Source organism: Oryx dammah, unplaced genomic scaffold, assembly GCF_014754425.2.
Source record: "Oryx dammah isolate SB20612 unplaced genomic scaffold, SCBI_Odam_1.1 HiC_scaffold_27, whole genome shotgun sequence".
NCBI lineage: Eukaryota > Metazoa > Chordata > Mammalia > Artiodactyla > Bovidae > Oryx > Oryx dammah.
Window position 1 is genome coordinate 77,414,454 of NW_024070211.1, and position 24,585 is coordinate 77,439,038.

A 24,585-nucleotide genomic window follows, 5' to 3' on the forward strand; every position below is an offset into this window, starting at 1 on the left:
AATAAATCTTAATGGAAGCTCACAGAATTCTTACTAGACACCAAGCTATGTGCCAAGTGGTTTGTACGGATTATTATTTTACTCTGCTTTATAATCTCCACGGCCTAATTGCCCTGTTTAATATGAACATATGGAAGATCTGAATGCTCAGTTGACAACGCATACACGCATGAGTCACACACACTAAACCATTGTGAAGAAAAGGAACAAGAACAATCTTTAAAAAAACAAAAAGTTAAAGTCATGTGACAGATTTAGGAAATTCTTTTTATTTACATAGAAATGTGTACATATACTTTCTCTGTACACAGAAAATCTAAGTGTATATACACATATGGTTCCCACATATTTTACAGTAAATAGTAGTTTAATCTTGTTCCTAGGTTAAAATAAAATGATGTCTCAAAGTATTTCACACCAACCACAAAATTACAAAAGCACCCGATGAACTCAGAGCAAAAATTTCAAGCCTGTATTACCACACACTAAGCCTAGTACAATTTTTACAAAAGACAAAAAACAAACACTGGGCAGGTGTCACCAGGAAAAGGAAAGGACTAGAGATGCAAAATAGAGACGAGAGCTGTTGGCTTTTTGAACAACGTAGTAAGAGCATTTTATAGTAAGAGCATTTTGTTCTTCCTTCGGTTGTCAATTCAGTGTTTTACTTTGATATTTTACAGATAAGAAGGGGGAAAAAAGTTGACAGCTATCATAAAAGGAGTAACCTTTCCATGAATCTTCCACATTCTAGAAACACTTTTTTTACTGGTCAGCCAGATTCTCTCTCTGTGCTAATTCGAAGATCATCCAGTTCTATGACACAGATGACATTTGACCCCCTCAGAGAAGATGAAGAGGAGGTGGTTATGAGGCAACATTCATTAGGAAGTTATCCCAAAAGCCTAGGGAGTCAGGTGTCTTGGTTATTAGCACGATAATAATAAGCATTGTTTAAATAAACTACTTATTTAAATAAACTCCTTACTTCCACAATTTGTTCCTTCATTTAAATAGCTAAATGCAAGGAGAACTTAATCTTAATCTTACAGGCTAGAAATAATGACTACATCATCCTGGAATTTCCTCCTTCCAATTCCAATCTTTGTCCAATTCTAGCTAGCCTAGGAAACAGTTGCTTTCTCTCAATTTCAAAGTTGTTCTACACAGGTATACAAAAATCATACCACCAAATGAATAGAATTAGGTTACAGGGGGAAAACAGAGTTGTGATATTCTTGACAACCTCACATCATTGAATCTGGCAAAAAATCTAAAAACATCCTGATCATCATCATTGTTGAACTGACTTACAATACATCCAGATTTGCTTTTTTAATATACCAATATTACTACTCAGATGAGAATCCTAAGGAATGGTGACCAACCCAAGGGTAAGTGTTTAAATCCCATTCCACTCAACTCTAGCTCAGATAATAATGTGTTTCATTCCACTGGGGCATTGTAACTTCACACATGAGTTTTGAAGCAAACTCTACCCCTTCATCTCTCATATCACTAACAGCACAGACATGGGAAAAAAGACAGCAATAAAAAAGAATTCAATGTCAGAAATGTGATTCATCTATCAAATACAATCTTTTCAGTTACTTTACGGGATCTGCTATTTTTAAGGTAACTTTCCAAAACATACTTCAAAGGCAGGCTCATTTCAAGAGCAATGTTTATCACATGCAGTATTTGGTTCTTTCCTGTTCCATGTTGCTACCATCGACTCTTAGAGAAACAAGAATAGCTTGGAGGAGTCAGCCTTAGGAGAAAGAGATCTTATGAGAGAGTGATGGTTTCATACACAGTTTGACTGTTTAGATTAAGGTACTTAAGATCATAACAAACACATTTCAACTTTTAAGATGTTTCTTTTTCTTTTTTAAATTTGAAAACCTTATAGGGAATGAAGGTTCACTGCCAGAAACAAAAGGGATCCTTTGCCATGGAGAGCTGAGCTTGGTTCTTGGTGGTTCTATTAATAATTGAGTATATATTTACCCTTCCTTTTTATTGGCCATGGGAAGATTCAGCCAGAAGATAAGTAGGGAGTCTCGCTATGGTAATTGTAGTCAGGACAGACCTTTTGCACAAGTTTATAATCAACACTGTAAAAGGCAATGTAGATGCAAATGACCTTGAAGGGCTTGGAACACAACCAGGATACATGGCTCTGAGTCTGCTCCTGGTAGCAGATCTTGGATGGGTCAAAATTGCACAGGGCGGTCTTCTTGGCCCGATCTGTTTTTTCATATTCAATGCGACAGTTGAAAGACTTGGATTCCTTGGTCTCCAAGGTAGACTGCGGGGAAACTTCAAACTCCACCACTTTGGAGGGGGGTACCAAACTCACTGAAACGTTACCCAGGCCAGTGGAATTATGTCGGAAATAAACACTGAAGGTTCCATTACCATGGTCAACGATTTTCCCCGTGATGAGGAGGTTGAGTTTCACAGTTTTAATGTTGGAATGGAAATCACCCCATCCAAACATTTTCTTAAATTTTCCTGTTTTCACTATCGGCCTCCTTTTAGTTCTTGCCAATGGTTCCTGAACCTCCGTGATATTGGCCAGCCAATCCCAAAAGTTCTCCATGCTGTCCGCATAGGCCAAGTGTCCAGGCTTGGGGACCGGAGACTGTTTAACAAACAGGCGCAGAGGGTTGATGATCCGCGAGTGCACCACGTTACCCACCAGGGTCCCCGCGGCATCTTTGTCTTCCCAATCCAGTCCCTCCGTGGCGTGCACCACCTTCTCACTGTCACAAAACAGCTGTTCAAAAGGAAGAAAGAAAAAGATACTTTAGGTTGGGCTGTGAGTCCACATATACCAAAGCCAAAGCACTGGGGTAATTTCTGTAGTATTATTTCGCTTCCTGCTAAATACCATTTCACATACACAGTGGGGCTCTGCAGTGGAACAAGATGACCATGTCATTCAAGCAGTACAAATCTGTGACTACAAACATGGAAGTGATGAGATTAGGAAGAGAGGACAGTTGGTTCTTTGTATACGCAGGTTCTGAATACACTGGATTCAACCAACACTGAATTGAAATTAGAACTGAACAAAATATCCCAGCTGCCCCCAACTCAAACACAGAAATTTCCAAAAAGCAAAACGTGAATTTGTCACATTCTGGCAACTATTTACATTGTATTAGGCATTATAAATAATCTAGAGATGGTTTAAAATATACAGAAGTATGTGCATAGGTTATATGCATATACTAAACTATCTCATATAAGGAATTTAAACATCCCTGGATTTTGGTATCCAAGGGGATCTTGAAACCAATCCCCCATGGATACCAAGGGATGACTGCATTTCATTTTAATGGGTTGATGTGGCTTTAGTCTCTGTCTCCTAATCTTTACAATTCTATCTTCCCAGACTGAGGGATATAGTATTTTTTGGTCTCCTATTTGATAAAAACATTCAATTTGTAAGGTCTTTTTTTTTTAGGTAGAAAATAACTTTAGTTAGCTGAGATTTCTACCATGGAGCTAGAAGCCATCTGAATATAAGGTATTGATAAGACTCTTAAAATATATTTGTAGATAGCAAGCATATTATTATATTCAAAAGCTTATATCATATAATTTCATAACTTGATATAATTCAATTCTAAGTTCTGTAATTAAAAGTAGTATGAATAATAATATGAAGTTCTATAAAAGATTTAGTTGAAAAAATATAATCTCAAATTATCTGCCTTTATAGAAGCAGAAATAAATTGGAAATGTACATTTTGAATTAATTAATTGTTGATAAATACATTTTATTACAACTGACTAATACCCTGAAAGATAGGATTGCTAAGAAAGAATCATGTGCCTGCATTTTATGGATTCCACAGTATTTTGATTCAAATCATTCTCCCTGAAACACAGCACTTTATTTGCATTTGATTTTCTTCTAACTCTCTTTGCAGTGTAAGAGTCTTCATGATTTCTAAAAATCATTTAGTTAAGTCAATATGAATTTTGAGAGACAAATTCATAATATACGAAACTGCTCCTTGGAGTGGATATTTATAGATGAATTATAAAGTCTGGAAAATAGAGGTTTCTCATGGAAACACAGATAGCCTCTTATCTCTAATGGCACAAACCACTCTGGTAATCATTCTCTGGAAAACTGTCAGCGTGATGGAAAGGATGAGAAGGAAGTGGGGCTGTTTTTATGTACTGTTTCCCCAACCCTTTCAAACTTGGTGAAGTACCTGGTAAAACCAGTCTCAGATTATTACAAGAATTATTGCTTTCAATTCAGTTTTGAGAAAAAAAACTGGCATAGCTTGGATTGTAAATATTACACTTGACTCTATGGTAGAGTTTAATAATATGAGGTTATATTTTACACATTCATCAAAGTTTAAGTCCTAATAGAGTTTCATGAGAAGTGTTTTTACCTATAACTTGTCCCTGAACACTTTAGAGGAGGAATGCAATGTGTGTGTGTGTATTTTTCTTTTTTTTTTTCTGCTTTGGTGGGGAGGGGGCACATGATATATATTGATTCTGTTGATTAATTCCCAAAGGCTTTTCCCACTCATGTCTAGTATTTTCAAAAATTCTCTTCTCTACTTAAATTAGTGAGGCTTGGCAGAAGGGCAAACTGATATTCTGCACATTCTTATTGTTTTGAAAACCTGAATTCATACTCTCTGTTCCTAGGGTCTTGCACATCCTGAGTTGATACTTCTTTCTCTCCTGGTGTTGAAGGACTGGCATAGTCACCAGAAAAAGAGGGATCATTACTCAGGATTTCTGGCTCAACATATTCTGGGTATTTCTGATACTGTCACTAGTTTTCTGACTTTGAACACTCTTCATTACAATGTGCACAGAGCCTCATTGAGATCAACTGGTCAGACAGCCCATGGAAGTCAGTACTGGCTACAGGTAGGACTTGAGGTTGCTAAGAGCTAATGTAACCTCGTCCAACTGACTTGTCCTGTCCTCTCTCCAAGGAGACAGGCAAGGACACATGGACAGATAAGAACCCCCTTGCTGATCAAGGTACAGTTTCTCTTCTCTGTGATTATGATTCTTGCTATTATTATTTTTCACCTTTTCCCAATATTTCATGAGATGCGCCTTGCTTGTCAATGTTGACAGCCACACCTACCAATCCTGAGAATGGCCGGTATTAAAGAACTTAATTTCCTGATCTCTATTCCCCAATTTGTCCAATTTCCTAACCTCTTCCTTCACTCCTGTCTTTCTTCCTATCTTTCACAAGATAAATCCCTTTTAGCTTGCTTAAAAACAAAACAACAACCAAAAAAACACCTCTATTCTTACTCATACACAATATGCTTGTGCTCAAGTGCTTGGTCGTGTCCAACTCTTTTGGGACCCCCTGGATTAACATATACACACTAGTGACAGTGACAGTCACTCAGTCATATCCAGCTCTTTCTGCTCCTAAGGACTGTAGTCCGGCAGGCTCCTCTGTCCATGGGATTTCCCAGGCAAGAATACTGGAGCAAGTTGCCATTTCCTACTCCAGGGGATCTTCCTTACCCAGGAATCAAACCCCTGTCTCTTGGGTCTCCTGCACTGGCAGGCGGATTCTTTACCACATTCTTTACCTCTGGGCAGGGCTCCCAACTGACACTGTGTTAGTAGAATAAAGATCCATTTTCCATTCAAAAATACTTTTTTTTTTTTTTGGAACAAGTATGACAACACTCTGTACTACTAGCACCAATATGCTCTTTTTATCTTAAAATGCTTGTTTCACATTGCACATTTTTCTGAGTTTTTTCTGCTTGGGTCATTTTTCTTAATTCTTTGCCTGATTTCCTCCTTTTTCTGTTATTGAAAACCTATCAACATTAAACTTATTGTACAGTGACAAGTTTTCAATCACGTAGAGTCTCAGGCTAACTGATATTGGTGCATTTTAAAATACATGATGAGTTCTATCGTGAGATGGAATTATGAGATCCTTCTCTTATCTCTAGGACTTCTGATGTGATGGTTCTGAGATGACTCAATAATATTTCCTCAAAAAGTTGCTTATTAATTTTAAAAAATACTACAGATTTTCATTGTAGTAATTGATGTTGTAACAGTTTGACCCAAATATAGGTAACTCATCCTAAGAAAGTGAAACAAAGAATACAAAACTTACTAAACAGATACTGCTACTGCTGCTAAGTCGCTTCAGTCATGTCCGACCCCACAGACGGCAGCCCACCAGGCTCCCCCGTCCCTGGGGTTCTCCAGGCAAGAACACTGGAGTGGGTTGCCATTTCCTTCTCCAATGCATGAAAGTGAAAAGTGAAAGTGAAGTCGCTCAGTGGTGTCTGACTCTTAGCGACCCCATGGACTGCAGCCTACCAGGCTCTTCTGTCCATGGGATTTTCCAGGCAAGAGTACTGGAGTGGGGTGCCATTGCCTTCTCCTACTAAACAGATAAATTAGATGTAATTATTCGCTTTTAGAAATACTCTTCTATTCTTCAGGAAAGATTCTGCAGATGAGAATTGAAAATGAAATTTGATTCTTAAAAAGTATATTATAACCCAATGCTTATTTAACTTATATGCAGAGTACATCATGAGAAACGCTGGACTGGAAGAAACACAAGCTGGAATCAAGATTGCCGGGAGAAATCTCAATAACCTCAGATATGCAGATGACACCACCCTTATGGCAGAAAGTGAAAAGGAGCTAAAAAGCCTGTTGATGAAAGTGAAAGGAGAGAGCGAAAAAAATTGGCTTAAAGCTCAACATTCAGAAAACAAAGATCATGGCATCCGGTTCCATCACTTCATGGGAAATAGATGGGGAAACAGTGTCAGACTTTATTTTTTGGGGCTCCAAAATCACTGCAGATGGTGACTGCAGCCATGAAATTAAAAGACGCTTACTCCTTGGAAGAAAAGTTATGACCAACCTAAATAGCATATTCAAAAGCAGAGACATTACTTTGCTGACTAAGGTCCGTCTAGTCAAGGCTATGGTTTTTCCAGTGGTCATGTATGGATGTGAGAGTTGGACTGTGAAGAAGGCTGAGCACCAAAGAATTGATGCTTTTGAACTGTGGTGTTGAAGAAGACTCTTGAGAGTCCCTTGGACTGCAAGGAGATCCAACCAGTCCATTCTGAAGGAGATCAACCCTGGGATTTCTTTGGAAGGAATGATGCTGAAGCTGAAGCTCCGGTACTTTGGACACCTCATACGAAGAGTTGACTCATTGGAAAAGACTCTGATGCTGGGAGGAATTGGGGGCAGGAGGAGAAGGGGACAACAGAGGATGAAATGGCTGGATGGCATCACTGATTCGATGGACGGGAGTCTGAGTGAACTCCGGGAGATGGTGATGGACAGGGAGGCCTGGCGTGCTGCGATTCATGGGGTCGCAAAGAGTCGGACACGACTGAGTGACTGAACTGAACTGAACTGAACTGAATACTCTTTAGGTTCAAATCTGCTCAAGTTGCCTTTGATTTTAAGGTTTGCCTATGTAAAAATAATGCAATTTAACTCTTAAGCACAGATCTATAATTGCTTCAGTGAAAACTGTCATTGAGGATTCCTTAGATAAAAAGTAGATGTATGCATCTTTTACTTTTTTTGCTTTACTCTAGACTTTGCTTTGACAACATTAAACAAATTGAGAAAAGCTGGGTAATGGCAACCCACTCCAATATTCTTGCTTGGAAAGTCCCATGGATGGAGAAACCTGGTAGGCTACAGTCCATGGGGTCACAAAGAGTCGGACATGACTGAGCGACCTCACTTCACTTCTTCAACTTATTTATTACTCTAAAATGTATGGACAGTTCTTACAAGTATTGATTTCCAAATCTAAACTCAAATTCCAAAAAGCTAATGGATGATGATGTATATAGGTAGAAGAGTATAATTAAAAAAACAAATATATTTCTAGTTGTCTTAAAAAGCTGCTAGTTGTACCTCTTCTCCCAACTTCCTCTCCCTGTGGTATAACTTGTTCAGTCTTCTCCCTAGAATGCTGCTTAAATGAGTGCATCACTACTGAGAAGACATCCTCTCCTAAACAGGTCTACATAGGTAGTTGTGTGACCGAAGTTCCCAAGGCTCACGCTTAACCTCAAAAGACCTACTCAGGGATGACTGGGGTTTGAATGAACCACAACCCTGCCCACACTCATCCAATATACTCCCAATATGGAAGCAGCATGGTGGAAAAAGCATAGGATTTGCTGCCTGATGACCTCATTGTCCCTTGACATGAGCCCCAATATTTTCACCTATACCTCCTTTGTTGGTTGATTGTAAGGACTAAATTTAAAAAATGGATGGAAATTACTGAGCCCAACCTCTGGCAAAAGGCACTCAGAAACTGATGGGTCTTACATTATCCAATGGATAGTTCCATGCCTCCTATTCAAAGATTGTCTTCAAAAGATGATATGGATTCTCAGGTCTCCAAGGAACTGATTAGTGATCAATCAAGCAACTTGTTCAGTGCCATAGGATAAATTAACGAGTAGAAATAACCCTAGAGCATCAATCAAATGCTTCTTCGTGTTTCCAGTCTCACTGACATCTGAGTCATATGCAGATCACAGGGACAGGTGAGCATTCTTTGCTAATAAAATGTGTTTGTGGATCTTTGATTTCAGCCTACCAAATGAGTCAGCAAAGGATCTGAAAGTGCAAAGTGTCTGGCATGACGCTCATTCCTCTGTAGACAATTTCAGTGATACAGCATGCTAGGAGAGGACTGAAGTGGATCTGAACCTGTTGGTAAACCAGTCTGTCCAAGGCAAGGTTGTTAGATGTTCTCTGCAAAATACAAGCCTGTATCCCCCATTGCTTTTGTATTTACTGGGGTTCTCTATGCTATTATCAATATCACTGCTGTCTTTTGTCCCATCATATTACAATAATAATCCAAAAACATTTAACTGCTTGCATGAAATGGAGTTTAAAAAAGAGAGAAGAAGAGGAATTGCTGTGCTTTATCTGTTTGAACATTCCCTGATTTCAACACATTTATCAAAGCTTAAGTAATTTATGTCTTGGCAGGGTGTATCAATTTCACAAAGCACACACATTAGCTAGATACAATGATATCATATTAGCTTTTTCTGCATCTTACAGAGGAGCTCAAAAAGATTAATAAAAGCTCAAACCTTCATCAATTAAATGAAGCAGGTGGAAGGAAGGAAGTAAAGGAGGAAGACTGTATTTCATTTCATTTCTTTTGTTTTTAGGGAGGAAAGAAAAGCTGACAGGTTCAAATCATTCATCATAACAAGCTGGAGTTGAATTTCACTGATAATTAAATGCATTTTTTTTCCCAAGAGGCAGAGAAGCTGCAGTGAATTTTATAGTAGCAGATGTGAGAACTGTCACAAATTATGGAAATAATTTATAAACGAAAAAGCATCTTTCTCTGCAAATACTATATCAGAAGATCTTTTAAAAGTATATCTTATGTATTTTTCAGGAAAACATTTTATATTAGAATAGTTTTAGTTTACTGGACAATTGTGTGGTAAAGAGTTATAATATATCCTGTACCTAGTTTCCTATATTATTAACATCTTATATATCTTACACTTGTTACAACTAAAGATCCAACACATGCATGCATGCTCACTCACTTCAGTTATGTCTGACTCTTTGTGACCCTATGGATGGTAGCCCACCAGACTCTTCAGTCCATGGGATTTTCCAGGCAAGAAGGCTGGAGTGGGCTGCCTTGCTCTCGTCCAGGGGATCTTCTGACTCAGGGATCAAACCTGTGTCTCTTATGTCTCCTGCATTGGCAGGGGGTTCTTTACCACTAGTGTGACCTGAGAAGTCCAAAAATCCAATACTTACACCTTATTATTAACTAAAGTCCATGCTTTATTCAGATTTCCTTCATTTTTCCTTAATGTTTTTTATATGTTCCAAGATCCCATCTAGTATCCCACATTATATTTGGTCATCATGATAAGCTTGTTTTGGCTGTGACCATTTCTCAGTTGTTCCTTGTTTTTGGTGACCTTGAACATTTCAAGGAACAATGGCTAGGCCTTTCAGTTTGAGTTTGTCTGATGTCTTTCTTATGATTAAAGCAGGCTTTGAGGAGGAAGAACACAGAAGTAAGGTGCCATTTTCATCCCTTCATCGCAAGGGTATGCTCTAGCAACAAGACTTAATCACTGTTGATGTTAACCTTTGATTCAGGGAGAGAAGATCATTTTAAGTTTCACTTTCAGAATTCTCACAAGGCTTGTACATTTTTGTTATCATAAGCTTAGTCTAATTTACATTTAATTCGTGGGACTTGGTTTAGGATTGATTTTTTGTTTTTAAAGTCAGGAATTCAAGCATTTCAATTTAGAAGTCTTTACTGCATCACTGAATTCTCTCAAGTAACCTCAGAGTTGCTTAGGAACTCCTATACTATTTATTAATTTATTTTTTAAAATATAAATTTATTTATTTTAATTGGAGGCTAATTACTTTACAATATTGTATTGCTTTTACCATATATCAACATGAATCCACCATGGGTGTACACGTGTTCCCCATCCTGAACCCCTCACCCTCCTCCCTCCCCGCACCATCCCTTTGGGTCATCCCAGTGCACCAGCCCCAAGCATCCTGTATCCTGCATCAAACCTGGACTGGCAATTCGTTTCATATATGATATTATACATGTTTCAATGCCATTCTCCCAAATCATCCCACCCTCTCCCTCTCCCACAGAGTCCAAAAGACTGTTCTGTACATCTGTGTCTCTTTTGCTGTCTCGCATACAGGTTATCGTTACCATCTTTTTAAGCTATTTATTCATTATTCTGGCACTATTATGTGCTATAAGTATGTCTGTTACCATCAATTATTATTGTTGTTATTTCACATTCATTTAGTATTTATTTCTTAAAAATGGTGCTCATTTAGATAATTGATAATTCAATAAAGAAGAGCTTAGTCTTTAAATATCCCACATGGAGTTGGAATTACCTGCTTAATGTATTAGATTCAGATATTCTTCTCGGTTTTGGATCAGTTCTATTGTACTTGACTCTATACATCCAATGAGTCAGTATCAACATTTACATGGGGCTTTCTTTGCAGGTCTGTTTACCAAGTGGATGAAGCCAGGAAAGTCTCACAAAGCAGGGTTCTACCTTCACAGTAGGCTGGGTGCTGTGGGGCCATGACCATTACTAGCATTCCCCTGGGATTGGAGACAGCCAGACTTTTGCCATAATTATGGGATAATCATCTTCTACATGGGCTTCCCAGGTGGTGCAGTGGTAAAATCTGCCTGTGAATACAGGAGATGCAAGAGAAACAGGTTCAGTTCCTGGGGTGGGAAGATCCCCTTAACTAGGAAATGGCAATCCATTCCAGTATTCTTGCTAGGATAATCCCATGGTCAGAGATGTGGGCTACAGTCCATGGGGTCACAAGGAGTCAGACATGACAGCATGCAAGCTATGCTACGCTACATCTATATATCCATCATTGTGATAGCTTTGCTTCTCTGTCGCTGTGTGTGGGGATGGGTCCTAAACTGCACGTGGTGGGGTGTGGGGGTGGGGAGAAGAGGAGGAGGAGATGGTTTGTCTACACCCATGAGTAATACAAGGGAAGTGAAGGGCATTTAAAATGTGAGCTTATGGGGTTCAAATTCCATTCAAGGTACACTGTGCCATTATCAGTTCAAGATATTCTATCCTACTGCAGTCCCAACAGGGGGTGTTTTTTATTATTTGAAGAAACACCTGTGGATGAAATAAGAAAACCAGTTTTGCTGTTCTAGTCCAAGGTTTATTAATTCTAACTGACACATTTTATTTAGCCCCATTGACTCTTCACTTGTGAGGTTGGAGTTGCACTTTAAGGAGACAAAGGAGGCTTTGAGATAGAAAGTGATCTAGAATGACGTGGTCCACGCACAGGAACACCTGTAGCAAACACTGTGCAGTCTAGGGGAGAAGAGGGGAGGGGGTCAGGAACTCTGTTCACAAATTCATGTGTTCTCTTTTTTTGTTAAATTGAATTACAGTTGATTTACAATACTGTGCGGTTTCAAGTATTATAAAGTGATTCAGTTTTACATAATATATACATAATATATGTAATATATAATTTTTCAGATTCCTTTCCATTATAGATTTACTGCGTGCATGTGTGCATGCTCAGTTGCTTCAGTCATGTCTACTCTTTGCAACTCTATGGACTGTAGGCTTCCCGGCTCCTCTGTCCATGGGATTCTCCAGGCAACCATACTGGAGTGGGTTGCCACGCATTCCCCCAGGGGATCTTCCCAATCAAGGGATTCAATCTGTGTCTCCTGCATCTCCTACACTATAGGTGGATTCTTTTACTGTTGAGCTGCCTGGGAAGCCCCATATGTTTATTACAATATATCAAATACAGTTCCCTGTACTATACAGTAGGACCTTGTTATTTATCTCTTTTATATATAGTAGTGTGTATCTGTTAACCCCTCCCAACCTTCCACTTTGGTAACCATAACATTGTTTTCTATGTCTGTGAGTCTGTATATTTTGTAAAATAGTTCATCTGTTCCATATTTTAGATTCCACTTGTAACTGATATGGTATTTGTTTTTTTCTGACTTACTTCATTTAGTATGACAATCTCTAGATCCATCCATGTTGCTGAAAATGGTATTATTTCATTCTTTTTTATGGCTGAGTAATATGTCATTGTGTATGTGTATGTGTGTGTATGTATATATATATATATATATATATATACACACATACCATATCTTCTTTATCCATTCATCTGTTGATGAAAATTTAGGTTGTTTTCATGCCTTGGCTACTGTGAAGAGTTTTGCTATGAACATTAGGGTGTACATATCTTTTGAATGCATTCATCTTTAAGCACTGATTTAACACGTATCTATCACACGCCTTTTAGGTACAGCATCTGTGCTCTGGGCACTGGGAACATACTGCTGAACAGGGCAGATAAAGTGCCTGCCTTAATGTGATTTACAGAAAATTAAGGAAAAGAACAACAAGATAGATGGGTCATGGTGGAGAGGTCTGACAAAATGTGGTCCACTGGAGAAGGATATGGCAAACCACTTCAGTATTCCTGCCTTAAGAACCCCATGAACAGTATGAAAAGGCAAAAAGATAGGACACTGAAAGATGAACTCCCCAGGTTGGTAGGTGCCCAATATGCTACTGGAGATCAGTGGAGAAATAACTTCAGAAAAAATGAAGAGATGGAGCCAAAGCAAAAACAACACTCAGTTGTGGATATGACTGGTGATGGAAGCAAAGTCCAATGCTGTAAAGAGCAATATTGCATAGCAACCTGGAATGTTACGTCCATGAATCAAGGCAAATTGGAAGAGGTCAAACAGGAAATAGCAAGAGTGAATATCAACATTTTAGGAATCAGCAAACTAAAATGGTCTGGAATGGGTGAATTTAACTTAGATGACCATTATATCTACTACTGTGGGCAAGAATCCCTTAGAAGAAGTGGAGTAGCCATCATAGTCACCAAGAAATTCTGAAATGCAGTACTTGGATGCAATCCCAGAAAGAACAGAATGATCTCTGTTCATTTCCAGGCAAGCCATTCAATATCACAGAAATCCAAGTCTAAGTCCCGACCACTAATGTTGAAGAAGCGAAGTTGAATGGTTCTATGAAGACGTACAAGACCTTCTAAAAATAACACCCAAAAAAGACATCCTTTTCATTATTGGGGACTTGAAGGCAAAAGTAGGAAGTCAAGAAACACCTGGAGTACCAGGCAAATTTGGCCTTGGAGTACAGAATGAAGCAGGACAAAGGCTAATAGAGTTTTGCCAAGAGAACGCACTGGTCATAGCAAATACCCTCCCAACAGCACAAGGGCAGATTCTACAAATGGACATCACCAGCTGGTCAGTACCAAATCAGATTGATTATATTCTTTGCAGCTAAAGATGGAGAAGCTCTATACAGTCAGCAAAACAAGACCAGGAGCTGACTGTGGCTCAGATCATGAACTCCTTATTGCGAAATTCAGACTTAAATTGAATAAAGTAGGGAATGACACTAGACCATTCAGGTATGACCTAAATCAAATTTCTTAAGATTATATAGTGGAAGTGAGAAATAGATTCAAGGGATTAGATCTAATAGACACAGTGCCTGAAGAACTATGGACGGAGTTTTGTGACATTGTACAGGAGACATTGCCAAGACCATCTGCAAGAAAAAGAAATGCAAAAAAGCAAAATGACTGAAATGACTGTCAGAGGAGGCCTTACAAATAGCTGTGAAAAGAAGAGATGTGAAAAGCAGGGAGAAGAGGAAAGATATACCCATTTGAATGCAGAGTTCCAAAGAATAGTAAGAAGAGATAAGAAAGCCTTCCTCAGTGATCAGTGCAAAGAAATAGAGGAAAACAATAGAATGGGAAAGACTAGAGATCTCTTCAAGAAAATTAAAGATACCAAGGGAACATTTCATGCAAAGATGGGCTCAATAAAGGACAGAAATGGTATGGCCCTAACAGAAGCAGAAGATATTCAGAAGAGGTGGAAAGAAAACACAGAAGACCTATAGAAAAAATATCTTCATGACCCAGATAATCACGATGGTATGATCACTCACCTAGACCCAGACATCCTGGAATACAAAGTCAAGTGGGCCTTAGGAAGCATCACTACGAACAAAGCTAGTGGAGGTGATGGAATTCCAGTTGAGCTAGTTCAAATCCTAAAAGATGATGGTGTGAAAGTGCTGCACTAATATGCCAGCAAATTTGGAAAACTCAGCAGTGGACTGGAAAAGGTCAGTTTTCATTCCAATCCAAAAGAAAGGTAATGCCAAAGAATACTCAACCTCTGCACAATTGCACTCATCTCACACGCTAGTAAAGTAATGCTCAAAATTCTCCAAGCCAGGCTTTAGCAATACGTGAACTGTGGACTTCCAGATGTTCAAGCTGGTTTTAGAAAAGGCAGAACCAGAGATCAAATGGCCAACATCTGTTGGATCATCGAGAAAGCAAGAGAGTTCCAGAAAAATATCTACTTCTGCTTTATTGACTATGCCAAAGCCTTTGACTGTGTGGACCACAAAAATCTCTGGAAAATTCTTAAAGAGATGGGAATACCAGATCACCTGACCTGCCTTCTGAGAAATCTGTATGCAGGTTAGGAAGCAACAGCTAAAATTGGACATAGAACAACTGACTGGTTCCAAATTGGGAAAGGAGTACGTCAAGACTGTGTATTGTCACCCTGCTTATTTAACTTATATGTGGAGTACATCATGAGAAATGCTGGGCTGGAGGAAGCACAAGCTGGAATCAAGATTGCCGATAGAAATATCAATAACCTTAGATATGCAGATCACACCACTCTTATGGTAGAAAGTGAATAAGAACTAAAGAGCCTCTTGATGAAAGTGAAAGAGGAGAGTGAAAAAATTGGCTTAAAACTCAGCATTCAGGAAACTAAATCATGGTATCTGGTCCCATTACTTCATGGCAAATAGATGGGAAAACAGTGGAAAGTGTTATACTTTATTTTTGGGGGCTCCAAATTACTGCAGATGGTGATTGCAGCCATGAAATTAGAAGATGCTTACTCCTTGGAAGAAAAGTTATGATCAACCTAGATAGCATATTAAAAAGCAGAGACATTACATTGCCAACAAAGTTTGGTCTAGTCAAAGCTATGGTTTTTCCAGTGGTCATGTATGGATGTGAAAGTTGGACTATAAAGAAAGCTGAGCACCAAAGAATTGATGCTTTTGAACTGTGGTGTTGGAGAAGACTCTTGTGAGTCCCCTGGACTGCAAGGAGATCCACCCCATCCAGTCTAAAGGAAATCAGTCCTGAATATTCATTGGAAGGACAGATGCTGAAGCTGAAACTTCAATTCTTTGGCCAACAGATGCAAAGAACTGACTCATTTGAAAAGACCTTGATGTTGGGAAAGATTGAAGGCAGGAGAAGGGGACGACAGAGGATAAGATGGTTGGATGGCATCACGGACTCAATGCACATGAGTTTGAGTAAACTCTGGAAATTGGTGATGCATAGGGAGGCCTGGCATGCTGCAGTCCATGGGGTCGCAAACAGTCAGACATGACTGAGTGACTGAACTGAACTGGAGGAAAACAAACATTACATAAATAATCATAAATAATATCCCACTGACATAGTTGTCATAAGCATCTGAAATATGTGTATATATAATATATATATATAGATAGATATAGATACATCAAGCAGGTGGTACTAGTCCTAAACAGGGAGGCAACAGAGCAAAGAGTGAGCAGAATTGAGTAATTAATATCTTTAATTTGATGAGAAAAATAAAACCCAAGATGTATTCATTGATCGTTGAAAATGAATGAATTCATGACAAGGAAATGAATTCATGACAAGGAAATGAATTGATCTTGGTATTTATATTCCTCCTTACCTAGTTCCAAATTGTATATTGATTTGTTTATAATTACTAAGGAGAATATGATAACATTATAAGACAATAGTTATATTTTTCCTAGTAAAAGATTCATTTTATCTTTTCCAGCTTTATTGAGGTATAATTGACAAATAAAGTTGTAATATATTTAAACTGTACAACATGTTTACATTGTGAAAGCATTCCTATCATCAAGTAATTAAATTAACACACCCATCTCCTCACATGGTTACCCCCTCCTTTTTTGGGAGTGAGAACCCTTAAGAAAGGGTTCTTAGTAAATTTCAGTCAGGACTTATTCATCTTAGAATTGAAAGTACATGTACACTTTTCCTAATGATAAATAGGGTCCAAGGATCAGTCAGTGCTAAATTTCTGACTTGGAGGTCTTGTGCTCAGGGTAGCAACCCGAACAGCCTTTTGTTTCACCCTTAAATCTCCTAAGAGCTGTTGAAGGTTATAACAGATATTTTGGGGCTCTGAGACAGTCAAACCTTTGCCATAATTGTGGTATAACCCTATTATCTTATATAATTATTACAATATATATTAATGTTTCTTGATAATGAACCACATATGTTCTAGGTAAATTACATTTTGAATAATGTAGCTTGTCTGCATGTTTATGGGTGTGTTATGATATGTTAATAGGCAAAAATCCGGCTTTTGTCTATGATTTTCACAAGAAATGATGAGTACTCTAAATGCAAGGTAAAACACAACGGAATTTTTTTTTTCTTTTGGTAATCAGAGCACTGAAGAGGCACCTATACCTCAAGTGGATGTTTTCAGTTTTTCGTGTTTATACTGAATATAAGGTATTTATAGCCCATACTAGTTTTCTGTGACATGCTTGCCATAATAAAAATAACTTACCAAGGATAGACTGAAAAGATCACCTACCATTAACAAGAAGGCCACACCCTTAACTATTCTATAGTACATCAAAAATATGTAGTCCTCTGTCTGTCAAAGAAAAAAATGTACACTTTTCCAGGATCAAGCAGAATAAACTGAATGCTCCAAACTTGTGAATTTATATCAAGCTGGGAGGGTTTGCTTTTCCTTGATAATATGACTGGCAGATACTACTAGAGATAAATTGATACAGATATGTACAAATATTTTTAAAGACGGCTGTCTTGCTCCACTTGGATATCCTGAAAGGATTTATTAACTTTTTTTTTTTTCCCACAGAGACAATCATTGCTAAGTGCCAGGTTGGAAGAATAACTGGTTTGTTTAATAGATCTGTTTATCATGTTGTTCCTGATGAACACTGGATAGTTCAGTTCAGTTCACTCGCTCAGTCGTGTCTGACTCTTTGCGAACCCATGAATCACGGCACGCCAGGCCTCCCTGTCCATCACCAACTCCCAGAGTTCACTCAGACTCATGTCCATCAAGTCAGTGATGCCATCCAGCCATCTCATCCTCTGTTGTCCCCTTCTCCTCCTGCCCCCAATCCCTCCCAGCATCAGAGTCTTTTCCAATGAGTCAACTCTTTGCATGAAGTGGCCAAAGTACTGGAGTTTCAGCTTCAGCATCATTCCTTCCAAAGAAATCCCAGGGTTGATCTCCTTCAGAATGGACTGGTTGGATCTCCTTGCAGTCCAAGGGACTCTCAAGAGTCTTCTCCAGCACCACAGTTCAAAAGCATCAATTCTTCGGCGCTCAGCTTTCTTCACAGTAGCCATTAATTATTTCACTGAGGGTATCAGTTCAAGCTAAGAACCCCCAAAGTGACCACTGCTACACAGTGTGGAGGTGGCCGGCAGATCCCATGCTAGCTGAACAACTATAGAACCAATAATGAAAAGCGATCTAAGGCTTCCTTTATGTTGTGTGTATATATATATATATATATGTATATATGTATGTGTATATATATATATAGCTTATATAATTGGACTGCTTTAACAATTCTGTCCCATATCCTGTAGTTAAAATAAAACAACGATCTGCTCAGCAGGAAGGAAAAAAAAAACTCTGTTATGATCAAACTTAGCTTCCCATTACATTTTCTCCTTATAAACAAATCTTGGAAAGCAGTTTCTCTGGGTAGAAATTTTGCAGACTATCATCTCTGTTGACAAAAGAACATGTATTTCTGGACAACATAGAATGCTGTATTGATGATTAGTAATATGGCTTGCCCTCAAATCATATTTCTGGGGCTCCATTACAGAACTGTCACAGCAGATTAAAAGAAGAATGACATAAAGGGGATGAAGAATGACAGAATCAAACATGTATCAATGTATTAATTGTACCTATTAATATTTTGTGTCATAATGTGGCAGTGTTTCAAAATTCATTTTGCAAGTTAAAAAACAAATGATTGCTTAGAAGAACAAAGCTAAACAATGGACAACCTTTGTGCTGAGAGTAGCAAATTCATTTTACCTTCCACATATCTTTTAATAGCTACCCTTTACATTTTTCTAAATTGATACAGGAACTAACAGGAAACATAAATGTGAAGACAGAAATCTTAGCAGTAAGAGCCAAAAAGCTAGATTGCAATGCTTGGCAGTAGTCTTATTGCTAAGGTTAAATATGGCAATTCTTATTTTATCTTGAAGACAGTAATCTGGAAAATCAATGACAAATGACATAACCTCTGCAAAAAATCTTACACACAAGCTCACATCCTGACATGCAGAACTATCGTGTAAAAATGCATGTGTGCATGCACATGCCAAAATTGCTGTAAACATTTCAAAGAAATGGTGTGATGCTAAGTGATGGAAGCCAGAGTGAGAAAGTCAAATATAACATCACTTGTATGTAGAGTCCTAAAAAGTTGATACAAATGAACTTAACTCCAGAACAGAAACCGACCTACAGACATAGAAAACAAAGTTTTCTACGGTTACCAAAGTGGAGAGGAGGGGAGGCATAAATTAGGAGTTTGAGATTAACAGATGTACACTATTATATATAAAATAGATAACCAACAAGGCCCTACTATATATATAGAACTATACTCAACACTTTGTAACAACTTATAATGGAAAAGAATCTGAAAAATAATACATATTATATACATATTAATATATATAACTGAATCACTTTGCTGTATACCTGAAACAAACACAAAATTGTAAATCAACTATATTTCAATAAAAAATTTAAAAAAGAAATGGTGTGAAAGAAAAAGATTTCATTTTGTATTTGCAAGCTGCATAAAAGGGGCTCTTTAACAAATTACGAACAGATTATGGCAAATGGTAAAATGCCCCGTGGTAGGGGGCTGCTAAATGCTAGGCTACAGCCACAGGTCCTAAATCAGAGTGCAATCTTGTTTAACTCGAGTTTTGCAGTCAAAAAAGGTATTCTTTTGATCACCTAATAGAGACAACCCTTTCTCTGTTTAGGAATAAATGGCTCAGCATGGTAAGTGGCACTGTCTTTTTTCACCGCTTTGTCTTCGGACGCCATGTCCCAGTCTTCAGTGAGAGAGAAGAGCTTTCCATGATAGGAACACAAAAATGACCCTGTAATATAACAGCCTGGGAGAGACAACATGCGCCTGTTTCTTGACCCCTAAAAGCTGGCATTTGGAAAAGAAAGTTGCAACAGAAGAAAGAGGAGTGAATGGAGAAGTGGAAATGGCAGATACCGTACGACAGCTTAAGCAGCTACCATGCAGGATGAGGAGACATGGATAGAGGGGAGGCTGGATGGGGCAGGGCTTCGCAGAGGTGCAGTGTGTATGACTTTGTGCTTTAGCATCATATCCATTTGACATCTGAGTCTTCAGGTACCAGTAACCTAGCAATTAGCACATACTGCCTGTGATAGGTAGTTTTAATTTCCAATTTGGAACACTAGTTAGTACTCAGTGTTCAAACACTAGGTGCAAATACCAGGTGCTGTGATGAAGATATTTTGTAGATATGGTAAACATTGCCAATCAGTTGATTTTTTTTTTTTCAGTTCAAAATTTCAGCCCTTATTGATTACATCTTGCATCTAACATGACATTAAGTAATCGTAAATATTTTTCAAATTGTCTTAGATATAGAGTGTGATATTTTACTTAAATGTAAACAATCATAGTCGGTTGGAGATTTTTACAGGCTCCTACATAAATGTGGTGCTTTATGATGACCCAATATAACTATGTTTTGTAAGATCAATATTCAGTTTTCCACACTATAAAACACTTTCTTAATAAAAAAAAACCCAATGCATATTGCTTGTGTATATGAAACAGGTAATTATGTCAAAATTATTTTTTGCAATAATCATTTCTGACATTTATACTGAGAATCATAGAGTCCCTGTAGCCTTAGAGAATTTAAGAGACTTGTCCAAAGTCCAAACATTGAGAGGCAGCAATAAGTTTAGAAATCAGGTCTTTTGTATCAAGTAACTGCTCTTTCCACACTAATACTGTAATATATCTGACACATAAAAAAGCTTGAGCAATGTAATATAAATAATAATACAATAGAAATAAAATAATAGAAAGAAATTTTTTATCATTACAAGAAGAAGATTACTTTAGAAAATGAAGCTAAGAAAACTGAGGAAAATTAAAGTTAACAGTTGCTAATATTTTAATATTTATTCATATTTTCTCCCTATGTAATATAAATAATATAGATCATATATTATCTTTATTTCCAAGGAAAATACTCTATTGTATTTTGTATTGTATTTTGTTTGCTGGCAGCTTCTGTATCTCCCTCGGCTTTATGTCTCCAGCACTCATCACAGTGCTCGATTCACACTAAGTGTCTAGTAAAAACTGAATACAAAAATCTGACTGGCACAAATACATAAAGTCAGAAAGTACATTGGTAGATGCCAGGGGCAGGGGGTAGGGGTGGATGGGGAGGGGTATGGAGAGCTACTGTTTCATGGGGACAGAGCTTCAGTTTAAGAAGGTGACAAACTGGGGAGATGGAGGATGGTGAGAGCTGCACAACAATGTGAATGTACTTAGGGCCACTGATATGTATAGTTAAATACAGTTAAAATAGAATGCTTTATATTATGTGACTTTTACCATAATAAAAAAAAGCCTTACAAAATCTGACTGGCAGTGTAGAGTATCCTGGACTTTTCACACCTTTTTATATCTTTTGGCTTCACTCAGGCCATTTTGGAAAATGCTTTATATCTCAAATAAAATGTGGTCAGTAAAGGAGTCAAGTAGGAAAGACAATGGAAATGGAGAATAAGGGGTTACAAGTTGGGGGGGAATGGAACTAAATAATAAGTAATGATAATTGGATAAAATGAACCTAAATCAAAACATTAAAAAAATGATATTTGAAAAAGTAGAAATTATTAAAAGAATTAATGTATACAGTGTTATAAAAAAAGACTAAATTGTCTTATTTTCAAGAGTTCCTCATTCCTATGGCCTTGATCTAATACTTATAAGCTGATAAAAGTTCACAGGACCCCACCTTCAGCCCAGACTCTCTCTGAAGTTCACTACTCGTACATCTAGTTTCTTAACAGACAGGCTGACTTTAATTGAACCGTGCAAAGTGTACAGCACCAGTTCTGCATTTTGTAAAACATAACGTGATGCCTTCATGGGTATGGCGGTAGCAGTTAACAGTGAGGCTGGAAGAGGAGTCAGAAGACTTAAGTTCTTTGTTAGAACTCAACTGACCGCAACGCTTCCTCATCCGACCTACGGGCTCACCGTCTGTCTGCACACCCCCGGACCTGTACCTTTCTGACAACTGGCACAGCCAGGCATACATACTGGGATCTCTCTCTCAGTCGTCTGATACTTGGCTAGGATCAATTGTAGCTTCTCTCTTGGCATCTACCAGTATTTGCAAACAAGATCAAAATCAAAGTCTCCTCTGTCCCTCTCCCCTCAACTCCTCTGAGCACACTTGGTCCAGAAGTCCTGGGAAAGGTCAAACAGGACTGTCCTGGGATGAGGAGCTGGTTCCAAACCACAGGCAGTGGGCCAGGCTCTGCCTTGCAACCATTTCTTGTCGGACCATATCTATCAGGTATCTGGCCTGGTGAACTTTTTAAGATCTGACTGTGAGTCTTTAAATAGCTTTTGATTACTCAGAGCTGTGTTTTCACACTTTCAGAGATATGGAACCTTTTCCCCTTAACGTAAGCTTTTGTAGAATCTCAATATGTAAAGAGACAATAATGCTATTTGCATGCATTCTACAATTATACATAAGTTCAAATGTGTTACCACTATTTATTTTAAGCTTCATGAGTGTAATATGAATCTGAAAACAAACATGAAATCAGTGGTAACAGATGATTGTTGCAGTCTTATCAGCCTCAAAATAGCTCATGGTAGCATTCCCTCCATAAAGTGTCTGTGATAATCTGATGGACTTGGGTGTTCTCCTTTTGGGCCTCCCACCATTATACTCCTATAATGGCACCCAAAGTGGTTGGTCTCCCTTCATTAGGCTGAATTCTTTAAAGATAGGGACATGTTCTTATCCTCTGTTGTATTCCCAAGGCTCACCATGGTGTCTAAAATAAAGTACATATATTTGGTAAGCATATGTTGCTAAAAAGGTGCAACCCTTCCTGTAAAGCACTATCATTTCAGTGGGCTTCCCTGGTGGCTCAGTGGTAAAGAGCCCGCCTGCCAATGCAGGAGATGTGGCTTCAATCCTTGGGTCAGGAAGATTCCCTGGAGAAGGAAATAGCAATCACTCCAGTATTTTTGCCTGGTACATGCCATGGACAGAGGAGCCTGGTGGGCTACAGTCCGTGGGGTTGCAAAAGAGTCGGTCACAACTTAGCAACTAAACAACACAACATACATTTCAATACTGACTAAATGTCTTGGTTAAACTTCCCTTGAGATTCTTTTTGTTTTTGGATGGGGACCATTTTTTAAAGTTTTTATTGAATTTGTTACAATATTGTTTGTTTTATGTTTTGTTTTTTGGCCAAGAAGCATGTGGGAATCTTAGCTCCCTGATCAGGGATTGAACCTGCAACTTCTGCATTGGAAGGCAGTCTTAATCACTGGATCACCAGAGAAGCCCCCCTCCCCACTGAGATTTTGTACATTGCAAAGTCGTTCTTGGCTTGTACCCAAATAACCATACAAAATTTTTAAATTATTGGGAATCGAATATGTCAAGTTTAATTGACTGTGGTTTCTGTAGACAGCCTGGATAGAAAAGCCATGTTTGAGGAAAGAAAACATGGGCTGCTACAAGCAGTTCCGGAGGCGTCCATGCCACTCTAGCCCTTGGAGACTCAAGCATAATCCCAGCCTCTGGGATCCAAAAGAGAAGGGACTTGGTTGGGGGTGTATGGTCAGATTCAGGAAGGGACCTGGAAAGCAGTGCTGTGGCTTACCCTATTTAAACAGGAAAAGGGAGAAGAAGACTCCTGTGAAGGGTATCTTCCTGGGCATTGGGGGAGAATTAGTAGGAGATCCACTGAAGTATTAAGGAGCTTGTATGTAAGCTCAGTAGTGTCTGACTCTGTGACCCCATGGACTGTAGCCGCCAGCCTCCTCTTGCCAGGAGGGGTTCTCTAGGCAAGAATACTGGAGAGTGTTGCCATTTCCTTCTCCAGGGGATCTTCCCTACCCAGGGATCGAACTTGGGTCTCTTGTGTGTCCTGCATTGCAGGTGATTCTTTACCACTAATGCCACCTGTGAAGCACCCACTGAAGTAACAAGGAGAGAGCATGCTTTTTCAGGAGCAACCAAGTCAAAGTAAAGAACTAAGGAAGATGTTATTCAGGTAAGTTAAAGATCTGATGATTTCAGACTGAAAGTGATCTGAACCTCATTCATATATATTCCATTTCTCACTGTATTGTGCTTGGCTTTTGCAGACATATTTAACAACCCGTTAAGTAAGGTAGAATACTTAATAACTCATGAAAACCTTTCCAATGTGTTACTAGGAAGGAGGATCAATCAGGATTCACTAGATCTTTATGTGCAAAAACCTGTTGAGGACTTTTCAGTCTGTTGATTAACTTCGGTTCAGTTTGGTGCTTACTGAGCAACTAGGATATGCAGACCACGTGTGTAACAGTCCTTCCTCATGAACTTGCAGTGGAATCAATGGGGCTGCTCATGTGGGAAGGAGCTTGTAGAATGGCAGAGGAAGAAGTGGTCAGAAAGCAAAGTTATCCTGAGGCTGAGAAACTCAGTCCT

General features: G+C 38.5%; 1 protein-coding gene across 1 annotated transcript; it reads right to left on the reverse strand.

Moving 5' to 3' along the window:
- Positions 1 to 246: 246 nt before the first annotated feature.
- Positions 247 to 22,173, reverse strand: NXPH2 (neurexophilin 2). Its single transcript, XM_040227929.1, has 2 exons — positions 21,958 to 22,173; positions 247 to 2,782 (listed from the first exon to the last, which is right to left on the reverse strand). The coding sequence occupies exons 1-2, from the start codon at positions 22,171 to 22,173 to the stop codon at positions 2,039 to 2,041; spliced, it is 960 nt and encodes a 319-aa protein (XP_040083863.1). The 3' UTR covers positions 247 to 2,038.
- Between the last annotated feature and the right edge of the window lie 2,412 nt (positions 22,174 to 24,585).